The sequence below is a fragment of the Mus musculus genome, chromosome 14, assembly GCF_000001635.26.
Source record: "Mus musculus strain C57BL/6J chromosome 14, GRCm38.p6 C57BL/6J".
NCBI classification, from domain to species: domain Eukaryota; kingdom Metazoa; phylum Chordata; class Mammalia; order Rodentia; family Muridae; genus Mus; species Mus musculus.
In genome coordinates this window covers 59770113-59794923 of record NC_000080.6, presented here as the reverse complement: position 1 = coordinate 59794923, position 24811 = coordinate 59770113, and the positions used below count along the sequence as shown (strand labels likewise).

The 24811-nt window shown below is 44.9% G+C and overlaps 1 protein-coding gene across 1 annotated transcript in view; it reads left to right on the top strand.

The window, feature by feature from the left end:
• The window catches only part of Atp8a2 (ATPase, aminophospholipid transporter-like, class I, type 8A, member 2), a 439384-nt gene that overhangs the window by 291991 nt on the left and 122582 nt on the right, over positions 1-24811 (top strand). The window contains exons 28-32 of the mRNA NM_015803.3: positions 935-1057; positions 3665-3743; positions 20902-20963; positions 21167-21223; positions 23178-23285. Coding sequence (NP_056618.1) covers positions 935-1057; positions 3665-3743; positions 20902-20963; positions 21167-21223; positions 23178-23285 — 429 coding nt within the window. The remainder of the gene's footprint in view (positions 1-934; positions 1058-3664; positions 3744-20901; positions 20964-21166; positions 21224-23177; positions 23286-24811) is intronic.

Below are 24811 nucleotides of genomic sequence, written 5' to 3'. Positions count from 1 at the left end.
CTGACTCCAGGGAGAGCAGGTGAAAGTTCCCACCTCAGAGTCACTCACTTTCTGCCTCCAGTGCCCAGAGTTGATTTCTGTGGACTCCTTTCATCTTTCTACTGTGTCCTCAGCCTACTACATCCTTTGTGAGCTGCAGGCTTCCCCCAAAACACGTTGTCAATGCCTGAGAGTTTTAGAAGGGTGCTTTTCTCAAAGAAGGTGCCAAGAGCACCCTTCGTCCACACTCCGCATTATCTTGCAAATCCTATAGGCCCCATGCCCTGCACGTCCTATACGCTGATGCAGACTCCCTTCTCTTAATGGCACCATGACCTTCTCGCCAAGCAATCTTGCCAAGCCCCCACACTTCACATGTTGCATTTCTGTCCCACTACTGTCATGGGTCACCTCTGCAGTAGATACAAGGCCCCAGAAGCTTCCAGGCCTTTCCTCCTCTCTGAAGAAGTGTCCAAATTCTCAGTGTTCCACACAGTGTCTGCCCCCATCCCGTTCATGGTAAGTGACTGTTGGGTGAATAAATGGATGGACTGCCTGTGTCTCCTAAAACCTGAGGAGAGAGTCAAAGGTTGTACAACTCATGCAGCCAGCATTGACAGAAAACCTGCTGCTTCCTAGAGCTAAACTGTGGTACAAGCGCCATCATGGTGAGTTCTGCACAGGAGGGTAGCCGTTCACCAATGCGTTCCTAGCTCATCAGGAATTTGTTTTTAGTGTTCTGTGCATTCATTTGCATGGATTAACAGTTTTGTTTTGTTTTTTAAGTGACGTGTTTACTTCTTTTGTTCTGTTTGGAGGATGTTTGGGGAGCTGCGAATTATGCAACCTCGGGTTTGGACTTGAATGTAAAAGTTAAGTCATCACAACCGAGCTGGAAGCTTGGCACAGTGGGAAGCGGAAGGGCTCTGATTGATGGCTCATTGTCTCCATACAGATCTTCACGGCATTGCCGCCCTTCACTCTGGGGATCTTCGAGAGGTCTTGTACTCAGGAGAGCATGCTCAGGTTCCCACAGCTTTACAGAATCACTCAGAACGCTGAAGGTTTCAACACTAAGGTAAGAAAATGCTGTGGAGAAACAGCCATCACCTATGGAAGGCACAGCTCTCCTTCTCTTTCCGCTCTGATCACCTGTCTGTGAGCTAAGTGGTGTTTGACAGAGGGCATTGACATAACCCCTTCACATCCGGCCCTGTGATGCAGAAACACTTCCCTCAGGTCCAGCCAGCACCTCCTTCCTTCTGCTTGAGGCTCTGTATTCTGTGGGCCGCAGCATCTCCTATTCCTTTCCGTTACTATCAGCCATATCCTTTCAGGCAGCTCTTGTTAAGGCTGGATACAAGCCTGATTTACTGGTTTTCATTTTGTGTGTGAGGTATATGCTCATCTGTAGAGGGAGTGTATACACATGCAGACACATGCAGAGGCCAGAGGAGAATATTGGGTGCCTCCATCTGTCGTTCTCCACATATTTTGGAGACAGGATCTTTCATGGAGCCTGAAGCTCACTATTTAGACTTTCTGTCCAGAGAGCTCTCATCTGCCTTGTCTCCACCCACCACCCAGTGCCAGGTTTATAGGCACAGCCAGTTCCGACTTTTACACTAGCTGAGCATTCAAACCAAGGTCCTTTTATTTTCTCAGAACTCAAAATATTTCATATTTCAGAGGCTTTTTCAGGGCAAGGGTAGAATTTGGAATGCTTACATATATAATGTGTTTTGGAGATGGGGTCATGTCTAAATACTCAACAAGTGCTCAACAAGTTCTGTATATTGGAGTATCCAGGGGTTGGTGCTTTCAGATTCAAGATATTCAACCTGCGTATATTATCCTGAGGAGACCCAGACAGAGGCTGGACCACCTATAAAACAGGTTGAACAGTCAGAGTACCAAAATGGGCCCGTCATGCAGGCCTCTGTCCCACGCATGCTAACAGTGTCAATGCAGTTGGGTGCTGCTGCCTGAAGGGAAGCCATGGATCCCCCTGGAAGAGGAGGGAGGATGTGAGCTTGGCAGCATGACGGTGATGCCGTGTAGAAGGGGATTGCGAAGATGCAGTGGTCCAGCTCAGCAGGCTGGTGGTTAACTGTCATGGCCGCCTTATCTTTAGGCTTAATAAGCAGATCCAGGAAGGGATAAAGTAAGGTGCATCCTGTTGGCTCTGCTCTCTTCTGTACATGGTGACTGACTTGACCAGCCGCCATTTACTGAGTCTCTTAGCGAGCAGTTAGTGCCGTCTTCTCCACACTTGCTTACACAGGTCAAGTCTGTGCTCTACAGTTGAATCTGTCAGTCGGGGGTGACACGTAAGCAGAAAATGAACCCATGCTAAAAGCAGAACCGGTTGGGTCTCGATTTCAGACAGAGACTGGGTTATTGGTTTCTATATTTTAATGGAGGGGTCAGAAAAGGGACTGGGCACAGGTAAGCACCTAAGAGCTGAGGTTATGGAGCAGTGTTAGCATATGTCCCAGAACACACGAGGCCTGGATCAGGCCCAAGTCATCATAGTTAACTGACAGTAAGTAAAACTGGGGACAAATCCAGCTGCCTTATCACTAGGATGTTGTTTGCTGTTTTCAGCGCTTAACCATGGTTTAATCACTTTTGTGACATTCCCCAGAACTACCTGCTGGAGAAGTTTCACCTGGAATTAAAAGCGTCACCATCTTAGTAGTTAAATAGAGTACTGAATGGGGCTAGGCTGGGGTATAGCAACACAGCACATGCATAGTCTGGGTTCAAAAGATAACTTTTAAAAACATCAAAATGCTTATGATACTGTCATTTAGAGTGGGAAGAACTCTGTGCCCTTTTGTTTAGCATTGCAAACATTAAAAGTGAAGATTTCACTTTATTTAGTGTGTGGAAAGGAGGTGTGCTGTATCACTGTGGATGGGTAGAGGTCAGAGGACAGCCCTTAGAAGTCAGTTCTCTCTGCCTGTATGCAAGTCTGAGGATTGAACTCAGTTCTTCAAACTTGGTGACAGGCCACCTTCAGTCACTGAGCCATTTTGCCAGCCATCTAAGAGAATTATTTTAGTGGGTGGCATTGACCTCAAAGGTGATAAGGGGGAAATGAGTAAGAGGTATTTTAAGACAATAAGGAGAAAAAAATGAAAATTTATACATAAAATGGGTTTTTATATTTTCAAAATGAACAAAATTTTAGTTTCTTGCTATCCAGTTTTAACCTAAGCCCCCTTTCCCTGAGTGATTATAAGGTGTCTTTTTATGATAGGGGACACTTACACATAGAAGTTCAGTTTTCCCATGTGGAACAGTTCTGTGTTGTACCCATGCAGGTGTATGGAGATTTGTAGTGAAGTAATATTATCTGGAGAGCATCCTGCCCTCTAATTGTAAGAGGGGACAGCTTTTAGCGTTCTCTCTCTCTCTCTCTCTCTCTCTCTCTCTCTCTTTCTTTCTCTCTCTCTCTCTTCCTCCCTCCCTCCCTCCCTCCCTCCCTCCCTCCCTCCGCCCTCCTTCTCTCCATTCCTCCCCATCTCTCTGTGTTTGTTTGTTTTAAATTGAGACTAACAATGCCCCTTGCAAAAGCCCCCAGCCCACACTAGGAGCCTTCACAATGCCTTGCCTATTGTAAGTTACACACAGAGACCCTGAGCCCCCACACTCTGACTCCCGGTTTATCTTCCTGCAGGTTTTCTGGGGTCACTGCATCAATGCCTTGGTTCATTCCCTCATCCTCTTCTGGGTTCCCATGAAAGCGCTGGAGCATGGTAGGTAATGCCTTCATGATTTCAACCGCCAGCAAGTAGGTTAGCCTCCTGCGAGATCAATGCATGCACAGTTCTCCCCAGTTGCCAGCACACATGAGATTAAAGACTGGGAACGCAGACCTGCCCTGCAGCAAAAGCTTGTTTCCAGTCTATAGCATGCAAGTCCTGTCAGTTCTGCCTTTTCTTTGAAATTACTATCTAAATACTAGGACCTCCATGCTCAGTTTGTGATAACTGAGTCTTTGACCTTGAGGGAACATTTATGCCTCTTGCCCATGAGTTTAAAATCCTTTGTTACTTAATTAAGCCTTTGCTTCAAGTCTCTAGTATCTGTGTGCACAGTCACTTGGGTATTGTAAATCTAATGCCATCCCATGTTTGCTGAGGGCATTTTCCTTGACACACACCTTTAAAATCACAGCTGGTTCTCCAGGTTAGCCTGAGTCCCTCTGCACAAGGATAGCCTGTGTTAGTTCACACTTCTTAATGAAAACATACTGTCATAATTAGGGTTTTACTGCTGTGAACAGATACCATGACCAAGGCAACTCTTATAAGGACAACATTTAATGGGGGCTGGCTTACAGGTTCAGAGGTTCAGTCCATTATCATCAAGGTGGGAACATGGCAGCATCCAGACAGGCATGGTACAGGAGGAGCTGAGAGTTATACATCTTCATCTATAGGCAGACAGGAGAAGACTGGCTTCCAGGCAGCTAGGACAAGGGTGTTAAAGACCACACCCACAGTGATACACCTACTCCAAGAGGTCACATAGTCCCTGGACAAAGAATATATAAACCATCATACTACACAATGTCGCTCCCATAGGATTATTCAAACACATGAGTCCATGGGGTCCATACCTAAACATAGCATAATGAAAAATACAGCTAGTCCAATTTCCAAAGTCCTTATAGTCTATAGCAGTCTCAACAATGTTAAAAGTCTAAAGTTCAAAGTCTCTTCTGAGATTCATCTTATCACTTAACTGTAATCCCCAAAGCAAGACAGGAAACCAGCTAGACAAACTCCAAACTCTGCATCTCTATAACTGATGTCAAAGTGGTCTTCAGATCTCCACTCCTTTTTACATCTCGGTTGACTGCAACAAGCTTCTTTCTCCTGGGCTGTTTCCACTCCCTGTTAGCAGCTTTCCTCAGCAGGGATCCCATGGCTCTGGCATCTTTGACATCTTGGGGGTCTCCAAGTCAATTTCAGCTTCACCACTTCTCATTCCAATGTGTAGGATCCATACATGATCTTTTGGGCTCTTCCAAAGGGCTTGTGTCACGTCTGCAGCTCTGTCCTCTGTAGCACTCTAGGTTTTGATTGACTCTTTTTCTGGAGGAGTGACCCACTTTCATTCCTGATGGCTTTGTCATCCTGCTTGGATTAGGCTGTTGTAGTTTCCCATTGACTTTATTCACAGGACGTGGTGGTACTAAGATGCATCCTAAAGAATCTCCTGCACTCTAGACATGATCCTGCTTACCTCCATTGTGAAGAGGCAATCCAATTTCCCCATGGTAATCTGGGTGTATCTCCCCTCCTAACACTGTTATTTCTCTCTTAGCCTGTTGGTTTAAGGCAATTAGAAGCCCAGAATGACCAGGGAGAAGTCTGAGTTTCCAGTTCAATGGAATGTTTGTTGTGGCTCCTGGCAGAAGCACTCCACCCTCTGTAACCAAAACTTCTAGGCCAGCGGAATTTAGGGTTATGGGGACAAGGAAGCAAAACCTTTCCCACTGGGTCACTAGAAGTGGTAGTAGATGGAACTTTTCTATCCTTTTCTACCCCTTGATTCCTGGACCCACTGATCCTGGCTATGGGAGAAACTATACCATGTATTTTGTATTTTTCATTTCTCAGCTTGCTCCTTTTCATTAAAATGCTCCTCATAAGAGTGAACTTTAGTAACTACACAACAAAATTTATTCCAGGCTGGCTGTTTTGAGACTTTCTTTTTCAAAGCAATTAATATAAATCTCTTTACCTTAGCCTTAGGCATACTCTTTAGACAATGGCAAAAAGCAGCCACATTCTTCACCAAAATATCACAAAAACAATCTCTCCCCTACATACTGAAATTCTTCTCCATTGAAACCTCTTGGACCAGGTCTGCACAGTGCATATTACTCTCACCAACAAAGCCTTCCATATTACTACTTGGATAGCCCTGTAAGCCCCATTTAAAGCATTCCACTGCTTTCCAAATCCAGAGTCCCAAAATCTACATTCTTCCAAATAAAAGCATGGCTGGGCCTATCACAGCAATACCCTAGTCCCTGGTACCAACTTCTGTATTAGCTAGGGTTTTACTGCTGTGAACAGATGCCATGACCAAGGAAACTCTTATAAGGGCACCATTTAATTGGGGCTGGCTTACAGGTTCAAAGGTTCATTCCATTATCATCAAGATGGGAGAATGGCAGTGTCCAGACAGGCCTGGTGCTGGAGTTGCTGAGAATTCTACATATTGTTCTGAAGGCAAACAGGGGAAGACTGGCTTCCAGGCAGATAGGACAAGGGTATTTAAGCCCACACCCACAGTGACACACCTACTCCAACAAGGCCACAGCTCCTTATAGTGTCACTCCCTGAGCCAAGCATATACAAACCATCACACATACCCTTAAAATGCCATCTCTCTCAAACAGTCATAATCTCCTTAGGTAACATTAATTGCTAATGTTGGGTAGGCAAGGCCCTGGATTTTGATATGGACCTAAGAATATAAGGCTGGCAGACTCCCTTGTTCCTGTCTGTACTTCATATTCCACACAGGAACTCTGCACACTGGGTCTTTTCCATGTTGTCAGAAGATGTCTGGACAGTTGTTTATGTTCTGTATGCTTTCCTTTCATACACATCAAAGGTCTTTTTCTTTTTGAGGTATTTAAATATATAGGTTAGAAAATTAAATTGTCTGCTTCTAGATTCAACTCCCTTCACACCAAGGGGGAGGGAGGGAGGGAGGGAGGGAGGGCGAGAGAGAGAGAGAGAGAGAGAGAGAGAGAGAGAGAGAGAGAGAGAGAGAGAAGAGAGAGAGGAGAGAGAGAGAGAACAGTTGTTATTTGTTTTGTTTTGTTTTTTTGAGTTTTGGGGTTTTTGAGGGGTTTTGGGGTTTTGTTTTGGTTTTTTTTTTTTTTGGCCTTTGTTTTGTTTTGTTTTGTTTTGTCTCTCAGTAGATTCAGCTTTTTGATGATTCTTTAAGTAAGAGTTAAAGAGAGGCCAGGCAGTGGTGACACACGCCTTTAATCCCAGCAATTGGGAAGCAGAGACAGGTGGATTTCTGAGTTCAAGGCCAGCCTGGTCTACAGAGTGAGTTCCAGGACAGTCAGGGCTACACAGAGAAACCCTGTCTTGAGAAACCAAAAAAAAAAAACAAAAAAAAAAAAAAACAGAGTTAAAAAGAAGAGCATGGGCTATGATTTTGTTTCTGAAGCGATGGCATGTGAGTGGCAAGAGCAGCCATCCTCATTGCAGGGTAGAGTAGTGATGGGGAAAAGCACTTGATAGCTTGTGTTTGCAAGTCAGACTTGTGCTCATGCAGAGGCAGCCATAGAAGAGTTGGCTTTCCCAGTTCCAGATTGTCAGTCAGACACAGGTGGTGGTAGTGGCATTGCTACAGCTTGCCTAGATTCCAGCATTTAAACCATTCACTCCCCAAGTGTGGCCCATGCTTAAAAGTTGGCATGTATACACTTTTAGCAGATGTCACCAAGTGAATTACAGTTAGGTTTTTGGGTTTGTTTTTTTTCTTTTTCTTTTTCTTTTTCTTTTTTGGTTTTTCAAGCCCTGGCTGTCCTGAAACTCACTCGGTAGACCAGGCTGGCCTCAAACTCAGAAATCCACCTGCCTCTGCCTCCCAAGTGCTGGGATTAAAGGGCCACAACCGCCTGGCAACAGTTAGGTTTTATCTCTTCCTCTCAGTCCCACTCTTTGCCTAGCAGACAAATAACAGGACACGGAGGTTCCCATTTGTTATCACGCCATCCTCATCATCAGTGTCATTTGGTGAATTTTTAGCACAAAAGTTTTCTGTTAGCGGTGATGTGAACAGCCTATATAAGTCAAGTGTTGGAGGGAAATAAATGACAGGTATTAGGTATGTTGGCATAGAAACATTGTTGTTCCTCTTGATCTGATTTCTCTAACAACTTGAATGACTGTTCTTGAACTCATTTGTAAAGTTTCCTTCTTAGTTGGATGCAGGAAGAGGACCATATACATTCATGGTTTCATGACTCAGGAACTATGCTAGATTTCACGGGTGGAAGAAAAAGTAGGGGCCAGCAAGATGCCCCAGCAGAAAAAGGTGACTGCTGCCAAGCCTGATGAGCTGAGCTCAGTCCCAGGAGCCCACATGGCAGGAGGAGAAAACCGACTCCCACCATTTTCCCTTTGACCTCTACATGCTGTGGTACACATTCCACATATGCACAAAATAACTACTAGATGTAATTTTACAAAAGAAAGGTAAATGTACAATGTAGGCTGAGGGTCTTACCATCTGAAGTCATTCTCTAGCTAGGGGAGTTAAGATTCAAACATGGAAAATTCTAGTACATGGTAAAACATAACTATTGTGAGTAAATAGAACGTACTTGAACACCAAGCTCAAGAATCCATGGCATGTGGATTATTACTACCTTTAAATGGGGGCATACTTAGGCTTGGACAGACAGACTGACTCTCTCTCTCTCTCTCTCTCTCTCTCTCTCTCTCTCTCTCTCTCTCTCTCTCACACACACACACACACACACACACACACACACACAATTCATGTTCTTGCCAAATTCTGTGTTTCTCTATAATACAGTCTTAACTTGGCCATAAGCAAAATCTTATCGCATATCTCTCCTACCCCAAGCCCTTCAATAGAAATGTGTCTCTTTGCACGTCTCTCTGTATACTTGATTTTATTTGATAGTCTGTCTGTGGTAAAAATCCAGAAAGTAATAAAATGTTTTAAATACAAGTGAATGTTTTTCCTCCCTTTCCTTCTTTCCTTCCTCCCTCTCCTTCCTTCCTTCCTTCCCTCCCTCCCCCCTCCATCCCTCCTTTCCTTCCTTCCTTCCTTCATTCCTTCATTCCTTCCTTCCTTCCTTCCTTCACCTGTAACTCCAGCTTTAGGGCATCTGATATACTGACTTCCCTGGGCACCTGCACTCCCATATACAAAGCCATACAGATATCCACATATATACATGATTAAATAATAGTTGTAGTAGTAGTAACAATGGCAATAATAACAAATCTTACAAAAAAATTAAGAAAGATGCAACCACTGTGTCCCCAAGAGCACAGGGGCATAGCAGCAATGGAAACGAGCCAGGGTGCTTTCCAAAGCTAAACACCCCTTGTAGCACAGGGGCCTTTGGACCCTCCTTCTTTGACTACTTCCAGAAGTCATTTCATTTCTCAGCCTCAGTCCTACTCATAGTCCTGAAGAATCTTTTCTTGACGAGGAGTAAAGTCTCTAGGGTGGCTTTGCATGTTCATATGCTAGCTACCACGTGGGTTATGTCACAAAAATCAGTGAGCTTTATCCTAAAATCCTCTCCAAACCATTGTTGGCAAAAGACTCAGGCACCGTTATCAGCCCTGTTCACTTTTGCCAAGGCAACCCGATCTGGGAAGGAAATAGTCTTGAGAAGGTGTGGGCAGGTCACTCATTTTCTATAGTGTTTCCAAGGATTTTCCCCCTTGCTTATTTTTGCATGGTTTTGGATAGAATTTCAAAGCAGCCAGTCTTGTTGGTGAACTTTCTGACGATTCATTCCAAGTTTCAAAATAAAGTTTTCCTCTCAAACAAATCAGTTAGTCAGATTTCTCTCAACTGTCCCGCCATCAATCTCCCAACTTGATTTACCTAAAGTCCCCGCCCTTTGATCTGAAAAATTACTCTAGGATAAGATCATGGCCGGCACCAGGGCCTTGTTGACTGCTCCCAGACTTCCCCTGGCATTTCTAGCAAGCAATTGAACAGCCTTCCTTGAAATGGAATGTGGTTATTGGCAAAAGAACATAAAATTAATTTTTATTTGAATTTTTTTCAGATTTTCCTTGATGACATTTATGAGGGAAGAAATGGGGAAAAGGAAATATATTTCCCAGAAGAGAAAGTCTCTTTTAAAATATTTGTGCTGGTTAGGTTTGTTGTTGTAGTTGTAGTTGTTGTTGTTGTTGTTGTTGTTGTTGTTGAGTCTATTGCAGACACTGGAAATAGCCACATGCTCTTTTGGAGACTGTTTATTAAAAAAAATGAGGACGGAGAGGAACAGTCAGCTAAGATTATCTCAGAATATAGGTGACAGCCATGTGCTTTCATCTGTGTGAGGCCCACACATAAGTCCCTCCACCTATTTGTCCTGAGCACAAGTCTTTCCTAGGGAATAGAGGATATCATCCAAGCTGATCTCATCTGTTATTTGATATAGTTACCTGTGGGTTTCTTTAACAGAAGAACAGCTTTCCAGAACCATCCTGTGCTTAGAGAGGACTGCCAACATAAACTAAGGAAGTAGGTTTAGGCCAGATACTTTGCTCTCCCACATGGGGGTCTCCAAGTGTGAGAACCTTCCTCCAGGGCAGTGATTCATATGTCTGTATGCTATATTGCGCTGGGTGCCAACAGTAGTCAGGATCCATACCACAGCCTCCGTTGAGTACACAGCACCACCTTCACCTTCCACACTAGCAGGGGAAGATCATAAGGGTTGTTTGTTCCTGAAGGGATCTCTCACTTCTGTTCATAACTGATTGGCAAGATTTCACTGGGGCTCCATCCAGGTACCAGAGGCTGAGGAATGTCCATCACCTGTCCACCCAGAGATAAGAAACACTGATATTTGGTGTCACCATCAAGTTTGCTGTCTCTCATTTTTACTTCCCTTTTAAGTCTATTTTTAGTAAACACAAGGGGGAAAAAGATATTGAAATTTGAGCTCTGTGTCCTTAACTTCATCCAGCTGAAATGGCAGAAACAAGAAGAAAACCCAAAGGCTTATGTAACCAGGAACTGAATCCAGCACCGCCGTGAATGTAATTATAATCGCTAACACTTGTATAAACCCTTCTTTTTAGAGAGTACTTCCAACATTTCATACCACTCCTTACAAAGAAAAGGAAGAAAATAAATGTTCTCTTTAGGAATATGTAGTTGGAAACAGATATAATGGTGCTGGCGACAACGATCATGGAGCCATGTCCACAGGTCCAGTTCTGAAAGTTTATTTGTAAATCCAGTTATCTGGATTCTGGACAATATCTCTGCTCTGGATATAATCCTGGGAGTTTCGAGCTGTCTGTAGCCCCTCTGAGCCTCTGGAATCCGAAGAGGCTAAGAGGCTTACACAGGGGCTGGTGGCTAGGCTGAGCGTCTGGAGTCTTCTCTGCTCTGAAATTGTTCTGTTGGAAGTTTCCAAGCAGAGGGAAGAGAAGGCAGCAGGGACTTGGCATCAGTTTCAACCAAATTTTCTTGGCAAATGTTCTTATGGCAAGAGAAGAGGCCAGTGTTCCTGACTCCCCCCTAATGCCTTCTGCAGGACAAGATGCCAGGTGGCTGTCACTTCAGCTGTCCCTGGGTTCTTGCTCCATCAGAAATACACATATACATCTCACATCTGGTTTCCCGATTACCACATCATATCTTCTTTAGCCATACAGCACCATGCTGTGACATTTTGCCATTTGTCAGAGCCACTCCTGAATATCCACTGTGGTTTGGCTGGGTAATGATGTGGTGTTTTTAATGAACATTTAATTGCAACTGCATCTTTGTGAAATGCCATCAGCCTCGCCCTTTGGAGTATTCAAAAGACGTTCCCTGAAAGCGTTCTGTCTGTTCAGAAAATGAGACATACTTTTCTTATAAATTGTGGCTTTTCCCACAACTATTTTCAAAGAAATTTTGCATACAACATTTTGGGGACCATTACTGCTAAATATGGAGGCCGTGTGACTTTGTCCCAGTTGTCCACAAAAGTCTGCTGTGGCGACTGTGCCTCCAGGACTCATCTGTCTAAGCCTACATTATGTTGGTTCCCTGGATCCAACGTAGAGATGCAAATGATGTGTGTCTGGAACAGTGGGTTTCCAAGCTGCTTGGGTTCAGCATCTCTGGACACCTCAGACTATCCATGTCTCAGAGAGTGGCCTGCTCTCCAGGACAGCTCCCCTCCCTTGTGTATGGCCTGAGCACCATCATGGCAGTGGGTCTGTCATGTACAGCTACAGATCATTCTAAATGTGACTCAACAGTGTCAACCCAAACACATAGGAAGTTGACTTATTAAGTTCATCCCATGGAAATCATCCAGTCGGCTTTAGGAAAAGACAATGAATGCTCTTTTTCTTAGATTCATCCTCCCTCCTCTTCAGGTTAGTCTTCTGCCTCTGGTCAGTCCTCCTCTATCTCTCAGGACAGTCTGCCCTCCTCTATGGTCTATGGTCAGGCCCTTCCTTTCTCTCTGGCCAGTCCTCCCTCCTTTCTCAGTCAATCCTCCTCCGCTCTCTCTGGTGAGCCCTCCCCTAACCCTCTGGTTAGTCCTCCCTTCCTCTTTTCTCAGATTAGCTCTCCCTATCTCTCAGGTCAGTTTTTCCTCTCAGATCATTTCTTCCTATTTATTTTATATGCATGCATAAAAATGTGGAAGGCATTCTAAGACCTATGTACTAGAAAGAGACTTTGCATCTTTTACATCTCTTTTAGTCCGTAAATCAGCCCATGTTGGACATACTGATACTGAAGGAGATTCAAGGTTGAGTGTGTTTTGCACACTTGTGATTTAGACACTGATCAGTTCGAGACAAGAGGTGTCATAAGCTTGATGCCAGCGAAACTGCAGCAGTATACCCTCTCTCAAAACCAAAGTGACAATTACTGCAGGTATAACTCAGTGGGGAACACTTGCCTAATATGAGTGAGGCCCTGAGTTCTGTCACCAGCACCATAGATGAAAGAAGCAAAACAGTTGTCAGGCCAGATGTGGTAGGGTACATCAGCATGTGAGATTGTGCTGACAACAAAGGCTGCTAGACCAACTAATCACCGCAAGCTTTGATTCTCTGCTTAGTCTTCTACTCTAACTCTCCCACCTGGCCAGAGACTTTGTAGATTCCCCAGGGCTTAGTGTGGATGGAATATCCAAGCTCGAGAACATTGCTCATCTCATCTGCTCTTTGCTTGTGAATACACAGGATGGCTAGACTGGGAAATCCATCCTGGACCTGGTAGAAGATGAGGAGCTGAGACGCTCATCCCTGCCACTAAATGCATGGGGCTGACTTAGCAGCTAAGAGCATCTTAGACTTCCTACCGAAAGGGAGACTTTAGGGGTCATTTCAGTCATTGTTGCCACATCTTCTTTAGCCTCCATCTCAGACATGAAACCTCCATTGAAACCTCAGAATTGAGACTTGTAGGACCTAGCCTCAAATCTAAAGAAGATCCTCTGACTAGAAGTGGAGTAAGAGAGCCAGGCACACCAGAGCCTCCTAACTCTCATGACCAGGATTTTCCCACTAAACTTATTCCTTCTCTTGCTCGTATTCCAAATCTCTTCTCTTGTATACAGGCATGCTTCATGTTAGCCATTCCTGTTGTGAACTGAAAACCCTGCTGCAGGTCCTCACATGTTCTTCCCCCAGCCGGTCTTCCTGTGCCAAAGGACCAGGCTGCTATTCTCCATCCCAAGTCAGTGATCCTGTGTAGTGAAGTGCTAAACTCCCCATCCAGTACCAAGGATCCTTACAGCCAATGCTGCAGGTAGAGGGTATCAGCCCGGGTGGCTTCATACTACTGTTGGGGTCTCACCATATAGGAGTTAAGAACTAAGACTGAGCTGGAGGATTAAGCCACAGTGTGAGCCCAAGGTCTGTTCCCACAGCACATGTTCTTGCTAGCAAGGAAGCCTTCCCTGGGACTATTTACCAGTTTCTGTCACTACTCAGCACCTCTGACAGGACCATTCTGGCCCTGTACTGTCGGTTGGTAGAGATGGTGTGTGTGTGTGTGTGTGTATGTGTGTGTGTGTGTGTGTGTGTGTGTGTGTGTGTGTGTGCTGCCCAGTACACCAGCTACTAGCCACACACAGCCACTGAGCATGTGATATGTGGCCAGTGTGACTAAGGGACCAAACCTTCATAGCAGCTTCATCGTTATATAATTGTATCTCTATATTTACACTGCATTCACCCATTTCAAGGTTCAAGTCTGGCTACATAAACACCACATCGTCATTAACTTTCAAATGTTTCATCGCCCCTAAAAGCTGTCACTCACCTCATCCCCCTCCCCTATGCCTCTCGGCTCCTGAAACTACTGTTTTGCACCATGTCTGTGTAGGTCCGCCTACTCTGGGCATTTTATATAAACAGAAGCATACAATATAAAGCTTTCTGGGCCTAACTTTTTTCACTTCTCCTAAGTTTATCCATGTTGTGGCATGTCCCCGTACTTCATCCCTTGTTATTTCTGAATAATACTCTATTGTATTGATGCACCACTCCCTGAGTGATGGACATTTATTTGTTCGTTCAGCAGCTGATGGACCTCTGCGTTATGAATAGGCTACTGTGGACAACGTATAATGCTGCTCATTGTTTTAGGCTTCATCGGCACTTGTGAATGATGCTGCTATGAGCATCCCTGTATGAGCTTTTTGTGTTTCGCTCACATTTTCATTTTTCTTGGGAAATGCTGGGTCATGTAATAGATGTGCGCAATCTTTTTTTTAGAAAGTGCCAATAGTTTTCCGAAATGTCTGCACAGCTCATTCGGCTTCCGGGTGTGTGTGAGCGGTTACAGGTCTACGCCCTCTCACTGAGTGGGTGTGAACTGATCCTTCAAGTGGCTCGCAGATGATTTCCTTATTCCCAATCCTGTTGGGCTTCTCTGAATCCCTGTTATCCATTTGTACATCTTCTCTGCTAACTATGTCTGCTAAGGTCCTTTGTCCATCTTTATATTGAGAAGTTTTATATTGTTGGATTCTTCCCATGTCCTAGACACAGGCTTCTCTTCATTCTTTTGTTCTTTCCCACTTTGCTGATGGTGTAATCTGAATTGTAAAAGTCTCTAGTGTTGTTCAAGTCCAATCAGTCCTCAGGTTGTCACTATGCCTCTGTTGACTTTTCCTGAGGTCCTAAATCTGAACCTGGAGAGATGGGCCTCTCTCATTTATTCTAAAGGTTGTATTTTGGGGGTTCTATGATCATGATTTGTTCATTTTATATCGTGATAATATGTATAGAGATAAAAGAAATAAACTCAGCTGCTTTAATCATTTTACTGCATGGAGCTTGCTGTCTGAGCTGTTTGCAGTGTTTCGTTGCCTCCAACTTTTAACTCATTAGGCAATATTATGCTCTTTCTCCCTCCTCCCAAACATCTAGGATTTTTTTCTTTTTTTTTTTCTTTCTTCTTTTTTAAAGATTTATTTATTTAATGTTACTGTTTCTATCTGCATGTACACCTGCATGCCAGAAGAGGGCATCAGATCACATTACAGATGGTTGTGAGATGCCATGTGGGTGCTGGGAATTCAACTTGGAACCTTTGGAAGCACAGTCAGTGAGTGCTCTTAACCAGTGAGCCATCTCTCTAGCCCCTGGGGTTTCTTTTTTTTTGAACCGACCTCTTTTTTTTTTTTTCCAGTTAACTGAAAAGAGCCAGTGTGCCGCAGTGGGTGTACAACTCTGTTGTCACCCACATCACCCACCTGCACAGTTGGCTGCCTTCCTTACCAAACTGCCGCTGTTCCTGTGACATCTCGTTTCTGTTTACCTGTCAGCTGCCACTGTTCCTGTGAGAATACTCGAACTATTTCATCGAAGGCTCTGCATCCTCCAGTAGCCCTTACTCATGATTGCCACAGATGTGTAGACTCTTTGGTACAGTCTGCCTCTATTGGCCTCTGGCTGTTTCCTGTCCCCTTGAGTCTCTAGCCAGACTGGTCTTCATGATGGACTTTGAGTGCACCAAGCACTGTTTTCATCAGGATTCTTAGCAAGTTCTCCTCTTTCCAGAAGCCCGGGTTTTTTGATACTCATTGAACTAACCCTTCTCTGCCATTCCAGTCTATTCACCTATCATCTCTTTAGCTAAAATAGCAACCTCTGATCACTCTGCATCCAGATAGACTACCTTACATTTCTTCATGGCTGACTGTACCTCAATTTGTTCACTTGTGTATGTTCAGTGCCCCCACTGCCATTTAAACTCCACGGAGAATGGAGCCTTCTCTTCCCGGTTCCTGTCATCTTTTGCATAGAGTAGATTTGGGTACACAAAAGATGGAGCTTACTCCTTTGATGGTTATGATCTTTGTTAGACTCAAATAAACACTCCCTGACTAATCTTTGTCTTTAAAGTGCTGCATCTATTGTTAGAATAACTTCAGGCCCAGTTACTGGAAGTAGATTCTCTCAATTTAGATTGGCTGTTTGTAAAGACAGGATGAATGTCCCTGCCTCGGGTCTGGAAGCATTTTCTAGCTCAAAGTTTGGATGGTGGAATATTACCATAGACTTCACTCATTGAATATTCCTAATCCAAAACCTAAAAGGTGTCCATGGGACTTCAAAGCACTTCAGACTTTGGGATTTCAAAGGAGGCATGCGCAGCCTACACATCAGTTTGTTGTCTTATTGAAACTAATTTAGCTGCCCCCTTTTTAAACTTTCTCTTCATTCACTTTAAAGTCTCTTTACCGCTCTTTCCAAGTCTCCAGAGCTTTCTTTTTTATGTCTATGGTGGAATCTCTTTCCAATCTCCTAGTTCAGCCCCCAGTGGCAGCCATGGAAGTTCAGTGCTGTAGGTGCTCACTACATTGTGCTTCATCTTCCCCTGGTCATAGCCTGACCTCTCGGGGCCAAGAGCAAAGCTATGCCCTAGAACTGCATCCACTACCAGAGTCCACCTAGGACCCAACCTGATCATCACACCATTTTATGAAAATAGACAGTCTTCAACAGGTTAGATGAGTAAGTCAGCCCAAATTCGCATGGATAACAGCAGTTGCGCTGGAAACGTGAACCCAGCAAACCCTACGACCCAGCTCATGGGCCCCAGATCTGAACCTGAGTGTGAAGGAGGGACCCTTACTCAGGAAACCATCCCTGACATTAAAATAGTTTTGCACTCTCAGGATCAGAGTCAGATTTCCACAGGGTGGGTCTCACTGAGCAGAGTCGCTCTGCCATCGTGGCTGCTAGGGACCCTACAGAGCCACCCGTGGAAAGAAAGAAACGTGAGGATGGAACTTAAAAATCCCAGTTATGCTTCCAAACACCTCTCACTGGATCGCTTTTGCTCCCAGAAGCTCATGTGGTTTCAAACGAGAATAAGAATAATGAATATCTCCGCAAATAGACTCAGTCACTTTGCACTAATTATGATGATGTAACAGCCCTGGTTTAGCAAAAATGAAAAGAGAAAGGCTAACAAAGTTCTAATGTGGGGAGCGGGTGTGGCGGCAGTCCCAAAGGCGCCAGGGACTGCAGCTAAGTCATATGACTTGCACCTGACTTCCTCATATAAGACACAAACATCTTGAGTGCTGGGCAGGTGTACCAGGATACAGGTGAATCCAGTCTGATGGAGATTTGCCCCTGCTGCCCTGATTAGCTGAAGCTGCGTGCCTGGTGAGGTGGCGTGGCCTGCTGTGCGTGGATGGGAACTGAAAGTATAAAAGAGTGAGAGGCCCAGGCTAGAGGGAGGATTATTATTCGAGAGAGGATTACTATTAGTGGGGGAGATATAAAAACAAGGGAGATATAAAAACAAGGGAGATATAAAAACAACTCTTGCGCGCGCCCCCAACTGGCCAGGAAGAACGATGCTGCAACAGGATCCTTCTGCACACGTTTATTCAGTCCTGTTTCTTCTTTCTCTATATATCTCCCTTGTTTATATATCTCCCTTGTTTATATATCTCCCCTGTTTTTATATCTCCCCTGTTTTTATATCTCCCTTGTTTTTATATCTCCCTTGTTTTTATATCTCCCTTGTTTTTATATCTCCCCCACTAATAGTAATCCTCTCTCGAATAATAATCCTCCCTGTAGCCTGGGCCTCTCACTCTTTTATACTTTCAGTTCCCATCCACGCACAGCAGGCCACGCCACCTCACCAGGCACGCAGCTTCAGCTAATCAGGGCAGCAGGGGCAAATCTCCATCAGACTGGATTCACCTGTATCCTGGTACACCTGCCCAGCACTCAAGATGTTTGTGTCTTATATGAGGAAGTCAGGTGCAAGTCATATGACTTAGCTGCAGTCCCTGGCGCCTTTGGGACTGCCGCCACACCCGCTCCCCACAATTCCCCCTTTTTTCTTTTTTGGCAGAGAGAATGTCTGTAGATAGCCCCCCGCAGCCATGCCCCTTACCCGTCCTTGGGTGACAAACAGCATTGGTTTGATCCCTGTCTTAGGTTGGTGACATGCCCAGGGAGTCTTATCACTGACTACCTATCATGCCAAGCCACACCTGGGGAGATTGTGTTTTGCTTGTGGCAGGTGCATCAAAAGGCCAGGATGTTAATTAACCTATGGCCAGATCTTAATTGCTGCAAGCAAGCCTCATGGGTGAAGGTAGAGGTCTGATCCCCAGTGTGCAAGCATAGGGGCCCTACACAAAACCATCCCTTAGGCTCATCACCCAGAGAGGTCTTGGCCAGCTCCCGTGTCGTTTTTCCTGGGGGAAGGGAACTAGGACACTGAACCTTCATGCAATCAGACGTGCCTTCCACAGGATGCCAACAGCAAGCTATCCTCTGTGCAGTGCTTAGCCTCGCACCCCACGGCATAAAGCAGCATAATTTCTTTTAGAGCAGCAAACCGAATCTGAGGAGATTGCCCCGCCTCCACTGCAGCAAAAGCCTATGCTACCATGGCAAAAGTGCGGGCCGCACACTCTGCACCTAACACATGTGCCAAACACAAAACACACACACACTATAACAAGCATACATCCCAGGGCTCTCATCCCCACTCATCTTCCCTGAAGCAAGGGATAGATAGCCAGAGGGGCTATCTCTTTAAGGGGAATTCAGGGATCAAAAAGGCATGGAAAAATTTGAACGTCATGTCGAGCTGGTATCGGCTTCTGGAATACTGAAAGGATCTCTCATCTCGGCTCCATCCTTTGTGCTTGTGGGATCATCCACCACATCCACAGGGGCAACTGGATCAGGAGCCTCATTCTTGCAGCGTCTCACCAATCTCTCCAGCACCCAAAGAGGTTCCGTCTGGTCCTGTGGAAACACACAAACAGACCCTCTCGCCCATGTCAACACCTGATCTACTCGATCCCCAGGGGGGATGGACACAATACCTCGTGGTGATGAGACCATAACCTCAATCACCTGTGTGTCCATCTGGGGAGTCAATATGAGAGTCAAGTTTTCACTGCTGAGGAGGCATAGGGAGGAGGCACAGAAGCTAATTCGCCTTCCTCCTCCGCCTCGGCTCTTTTATTTTGTCCTTTCTGTCCACCTGATAACACTGTGTCTCCTTTCTTTTTCCTTTTTCTTTTTAAGCCCTTCTCCTCTTCCGACATACTTTCTTGTTGCTCTGTAAGGATTTTCTGACCTGTCTTGACTGCCTCTACACACAGTTTCAAACAGTAACAGAGTCCATATATCAGAACAAACAAGACCAAAACTATCAGACCTACCCACAAAGGGTCAACGGGAGAAAAAAGCATAACTACACAGCGAGGATCTATTGATCACTACACTGAGTTTATCATAGTTCCTTAACTTGTCCCCAAACCCAGGAACCTTAACTTGTCCCAAAGCCAGGAACCTTAACTTGTCCCAAAGCCTGCTTCCTGGCAACTTTATATTCACCTCTATTTTATCCGAGGTCCTTCCCAAACTCCTGGGTTACTTTGTGCCTACTTCTTGGCAACTTTATGCTCACCTCTATTTTATCCGAGGTCCTTCCCAAACTCCTGGGGTCGCAAGTTTCACTCACCGTGAACTTACCCTGCTGGCAACCACTGACTGCTGAAAGTTCTGAACTCGGTGGGGGAGTCGCTTCCCCGTACGGGCCACCAATTGTCGCGCCCGCTCTCAACCAGCAAGAACGACGCGACCACCAGTCCTTCTAACAGCAGTTTATTCAGTCTTCATCTTTCTTCTTTCTCTTCATCAGTACCGTTCCCCAGCTGAAGAGCTCTGAATCCACGCCGGATCCTTCTCAACAGTCTGTTTTACGGGAACTTTTATTAACCACTCCTTCCCCGTGATGCAGTTCTGAATCCTCCCTGTAGCAGGGGGTCTTCGCTCGTGCTTGAAGATGTTTCTTGTCCCAGGTTTCGGCACCACTTCTCGAGCGCGCCCCCAACTGGCCAGGAAGAACGATGCTGCAACAGGATCCTTCTGCACACGTTTATTCAGTCCTGTTTCTTCTTTCTCTATATATCTCCCTTGTTTATATATCTCCCTTGTTTATATATCTCCCCTGTTTTTATATCTCCCCTGTTTTTATATCTCCCTTGTTTTTATATCTCCCTTGTTTTTATATCTCCCTTGTTTTTATATCTCCCCCACTAATAGTAATCCTCTCTCGAATAATAATCCTCCCTGTAGCCTGGGCCTCTCACTCTTTTATACTTTCAGTTCCCATCCACGCACAGCAGGCCACGCCACCTCACCAGGCACGCAGCTTCAGCTAATCAGGGCAGCAGGGGCAAATCTCCATCAGACTGGATTCACCTGTATCCTGGTACACCTGCCCAGCACTCAAGATGTTTGTGTCTTATATGAGGAAGTCAGGTGCAAGTCATATGACTTAGCTGCAGTCCCTGGCGCCTTTGGGACTGCCGCCACACCCGCTCCCCACATTCTAATACTGAGGTGCTTGCTCTGTGTTCAGACCAGTCCTTCACTGCTTGTTTTCCAGCCAGACAAAAAGAAACTTTAATCTTAGAAAAATATAAGTTCAATTCAAATCAAGCATTTGTTTGGTTTAAAAATCTGATTTTGTTGTATTCATTTGGCTTAAAAATAAGATGGAAAAACAATATCATTTCTTTAATGTTCTTAAACACGAAACATGAAAATGAAACAAAAAATATGAAAACAAAAACAAAACTTGCACTGTAGCCTTCTAGAAGCTGACAGTGGCTTCTTTGTTTTCCAGATACTCCAGTAACCAGCGGTCATGCCACAGACTATTTGTTTGTTGGAAATATTGTTTACACGGTAAGTTTAGCGCTGCTGAGCCATTCGTAAAGGGCACACGTGGATTATACCTCCCTAGATATGCAACGATTTCTACATTAGCATGAATTACTCCATGTCTTTATGGGCTGTGGATTCCTTGAAGTTCAGGCTGATGGAGGAATACTTGCGTAATACTGAACACCTCTCTCTCTCTCTCTCTCTCTCTCTCTGTCTCTCCACAGTACGTTGTGGTTACAGTTTGTTTGAAAGCTGGTTTGGAGACGACAGCTTGGACGAAAGTGAGTTTTCTTTGGAATTATTTCTCTTGCTGTTATAGATAGTTGTGTGCAGTGACCTCCATTTAATCCTCGAGGAAACATAAATACCGTACAGTTGTCTTATTTCAAAATTTACAAGTAAAAAAAATGGTTTTGATCTTTATAAAGGCCAATTTGGGATTCAGTCTCACCTACTGCCTCATTTGCTTGACTCTAAGCATGGCTTAAAGCTATTGACTGGGGACCAGGGCGGGGGCAGGGAGGTGGAAAAGGGAGAGAGAGAGAGAGAGAAAGAGAGAGAGAGAGAGAGAGAGAGAGAGAGAGAGAGAGCGCAGATGGAAAAATCAGGAAGTGTAGCATTTACACGTAACTTTTGCACGTGACTTTTCTCTCGCATTCCCATGTTGTCTCTCGTACTTTGTGTCTTCAGACAAAAAGGGTGCGCCATGACACATACAGTCACACCATTTTTTTTTTCTCCTAAAATCCCACAGTTTGAATCTTTAAAACACATTGTGATTGTTCATGATTAAGGAATATTAATTTAGGTAGCTAACCCAGACTTGCTTTATCAGCATCCCATTTCCTATTTGGCTCTTTCCGAGATGGGATAACATCTACGCTTCCCAACATTTCTCTGTCACAGGCTAACTGTGGCTCACTTACCTCCTGCTCTCATAAGCAAATGGGGCGGGAGACAACAAGGTCAGCCTGGAGCCCTGGGACCTGTTCAAGGATGGTAGCAGTGAGTCCAGGGAACAGTGTCTTAGCCTGGAGTATGGCAGGAAGCTGTAGTGGGTGCTGGGATATGGAAATGCTTGTTCAACAAAACCCAAAAGGCAGAGCTTGCTGAAGGGCTGGGTTGTGAAGAGAAAATTACGGATCATATTAGGAGCACAAATGAGAAAGACCAACAACTTAAAGGGGTGTAAGATACCCATCTGGTCTCATAGAAGTGAAGGATAGAATTTAGGTTACTGGAGCACTGGACGAGCCAGGGGTGCAAGGTACGTCAGGGTGGGGGTAGTCACTTCAATGTTCTGGAGGAAGTGGGCTAACTCACTAATTGAAAACTCACCTTTCAACATACTGGAAAAAAGAGTTTTGAATGGTCCCCACATGGAGAAATTGTGTTTTGTAAATGTGGGTATGCCGGTTACCTGATCTGATCATTACACATTACATACATGTATTAGAATGTCACACTGTACCTATAAATGTGAACAATTACATGTGGATTTTTGAAACTCTATTAAATATAATATCTGAAGTTTTTAAAAGAGGTACTATCTTGTTCCAAGTTGTTTTTGAAATAATCTCTGCAATAAGTAGAACAGATGTTGTCTCTAAATGCTATGTAAGAATATTCTGTCTGTCTGTCCAGAGATGGCTGAACCCTTGTTTTATAAAGCAAACACTTGATAACCCAGGGGTGGGAGGATTATGGCATGGATTTTAGAGTGAGGTTGAGGCTCGAAGCACTTTCATCTTCAGGCTAGTTTAAGCCACTGATAGTTTGAGTTCATCATTAAAACTTCTAAGACAAGGAACAAGACAGAGTTCTCCAGTCGCTTGGACATCCTGAGTTTCTTCCCATCAAGAAAGGGCCTTGGGCTGGGCCTGGTGGCGCATGCCTTTAGTCCCAGCACTTGGGAGGCAGAGACAGGCAGATTTCTGAGTTTGAGGCTAGCCTGGTCTACAAAGTGAGTTCCAGGACAGCAAGGGCTATACAGAGAAACCCTGTCTCAAAAAAGAAAGAAAGAGAGAGAGAGAGAGAGAGAGAGAGAGAGAGAAAGGAAAGGAAAGGAAAGGAAAGGAAAGGAAAGGAAAGGAAAGGAAAGGAAAGGAAAGGAAAGGAAAGGAAAGGAAAGAAAGGGCCTTGGATGTGGGATGAGGGGTGGGCAACATCTTGGCTGGAGTGAACCCCCTTCCGAGGCCAGCAGAGGCTCTGTCTAAGCATTCATTTCTTCCACAGTTCAGTCACCTGGCGGTGTGGGGAAGCATGCTGATCTGGTTGGTGTTCTTCGGTGTCTATTCAACCATCTGGCCGACCATCCCCATTGCTCCTGACATGAAAGGGCAGGTCAGTACTGCGACCCATGTGTGTATCTCCATGGTGTGTGTGCACGTGTGAGAGAAGCGGCTTTCTGTGTCTTGTGACGGCGAGCTTCAGTAAAGGCCTCTCTAATCTGCTTGCATCAAAACTTACCAGTAGAGGAACAAAGTAAAGCAGCTAGAAGAGGTGCTCTCGTCCACAGAAGTGGTGTGAGAAATGTAAATACCATGAACAAGTTCACCCTAAGTCCTCGGACTCACAATGTGCCCACATGCCTGTAGTTCTGTGCTGATTGTCCACAGCACTGTCTGTGGCCCTGGGAAGACAGGAGTGTGTTGGAAGCAGTCTTGAGCAAGGCTTGTGTTGATTATGAGTTCGGTATTAAGTCTGTCATTAACTGCTTAATTGGTAACTGGTCACTTGTAAGCCATCACCCTAATAACTCTAGCAACCAGATAATTGATGTGCCAGAGTCTCTCTTTGTGCATCTCTTCAAGCCAGCGAAAGACACTGAGATTAGAGCCCTTCTGATTGTTTGAATTGTTTCTGATATTTTGTTTTTACGTTATTATGCCCAATTGCCTAACACTGAGCCACTAACAATAACCAATGAGGTCATAGAAGGGCAAGTGTGTGTCTGTGTCTTTTATCCGAGGATTCAAGGGAAGCTGGGAGGGGGTTGGTAGCACAGCATAAAACTACATGCTACAATATTACTCTATCACATCAGGTACACAGGAAAGGAGTTGGGTACAGCCTAAAGCACCAAACTTAAGTTCACAAGTGAGACTGTGTGAGCCCACCCCATAAACCCATGCTGCCTTGCACATAGAGTCTTCTGAGATGCCCACAAGAGGATGCCCCAAGCCCTAGTCTTTCGGAGCTCTATGAAGTCTCACTAGCTAGGCTCATCCCTCTTTGTAAAATGAAGCACCATTGTGTTACCACTTTAGGCCCATTCTCTACACTCTGGGTTTCCTTCTAAGAAACCCACTGTCCAGCTCTGCCTTGGCATTTCTCTGGATCCCAACAAACATATACAACCCTAAGTCTGAATCATCCGTGAGACTGTCATGGTCTCTAACACTAGACATCTATTATAGGGCATTGCTTAGAGTGGACATCTGCGCTGGTCTAGCTTCCTGAGTTGTAGGATGCTTTATGATGCTGGAAGCAGAAGCAGAGCAAGGAAGAGATTAACTTAGGATCAGGATATGTCAGTCCCCACCAGTGGTTCTGCCTCATTCTACAGAAATGAACACAGAGTCCTGGGTCTACCTAAGTCTAGATGCATGTCCAAGAGCTTTTGTTCATGAGTCAGACCAGGGCTGTTATCACTTGTCCTTGAACTGATAAGTCAGCCACCCAATACCCCCGAGTGCCCTGGTCCTCCTCAAATGTGAGAACCAAGCATGCTGGCCCTGCCCTTCAGCAGTGGGCTTGCATGATATGTCCCCACTCCCCAAACTCCATCACATCTCTAATTTATATAAGGAAAGGAATCAAATGGCACACAAGGGTCGAAATTAGAGGAGAGCCACAGCTGGCAAGAT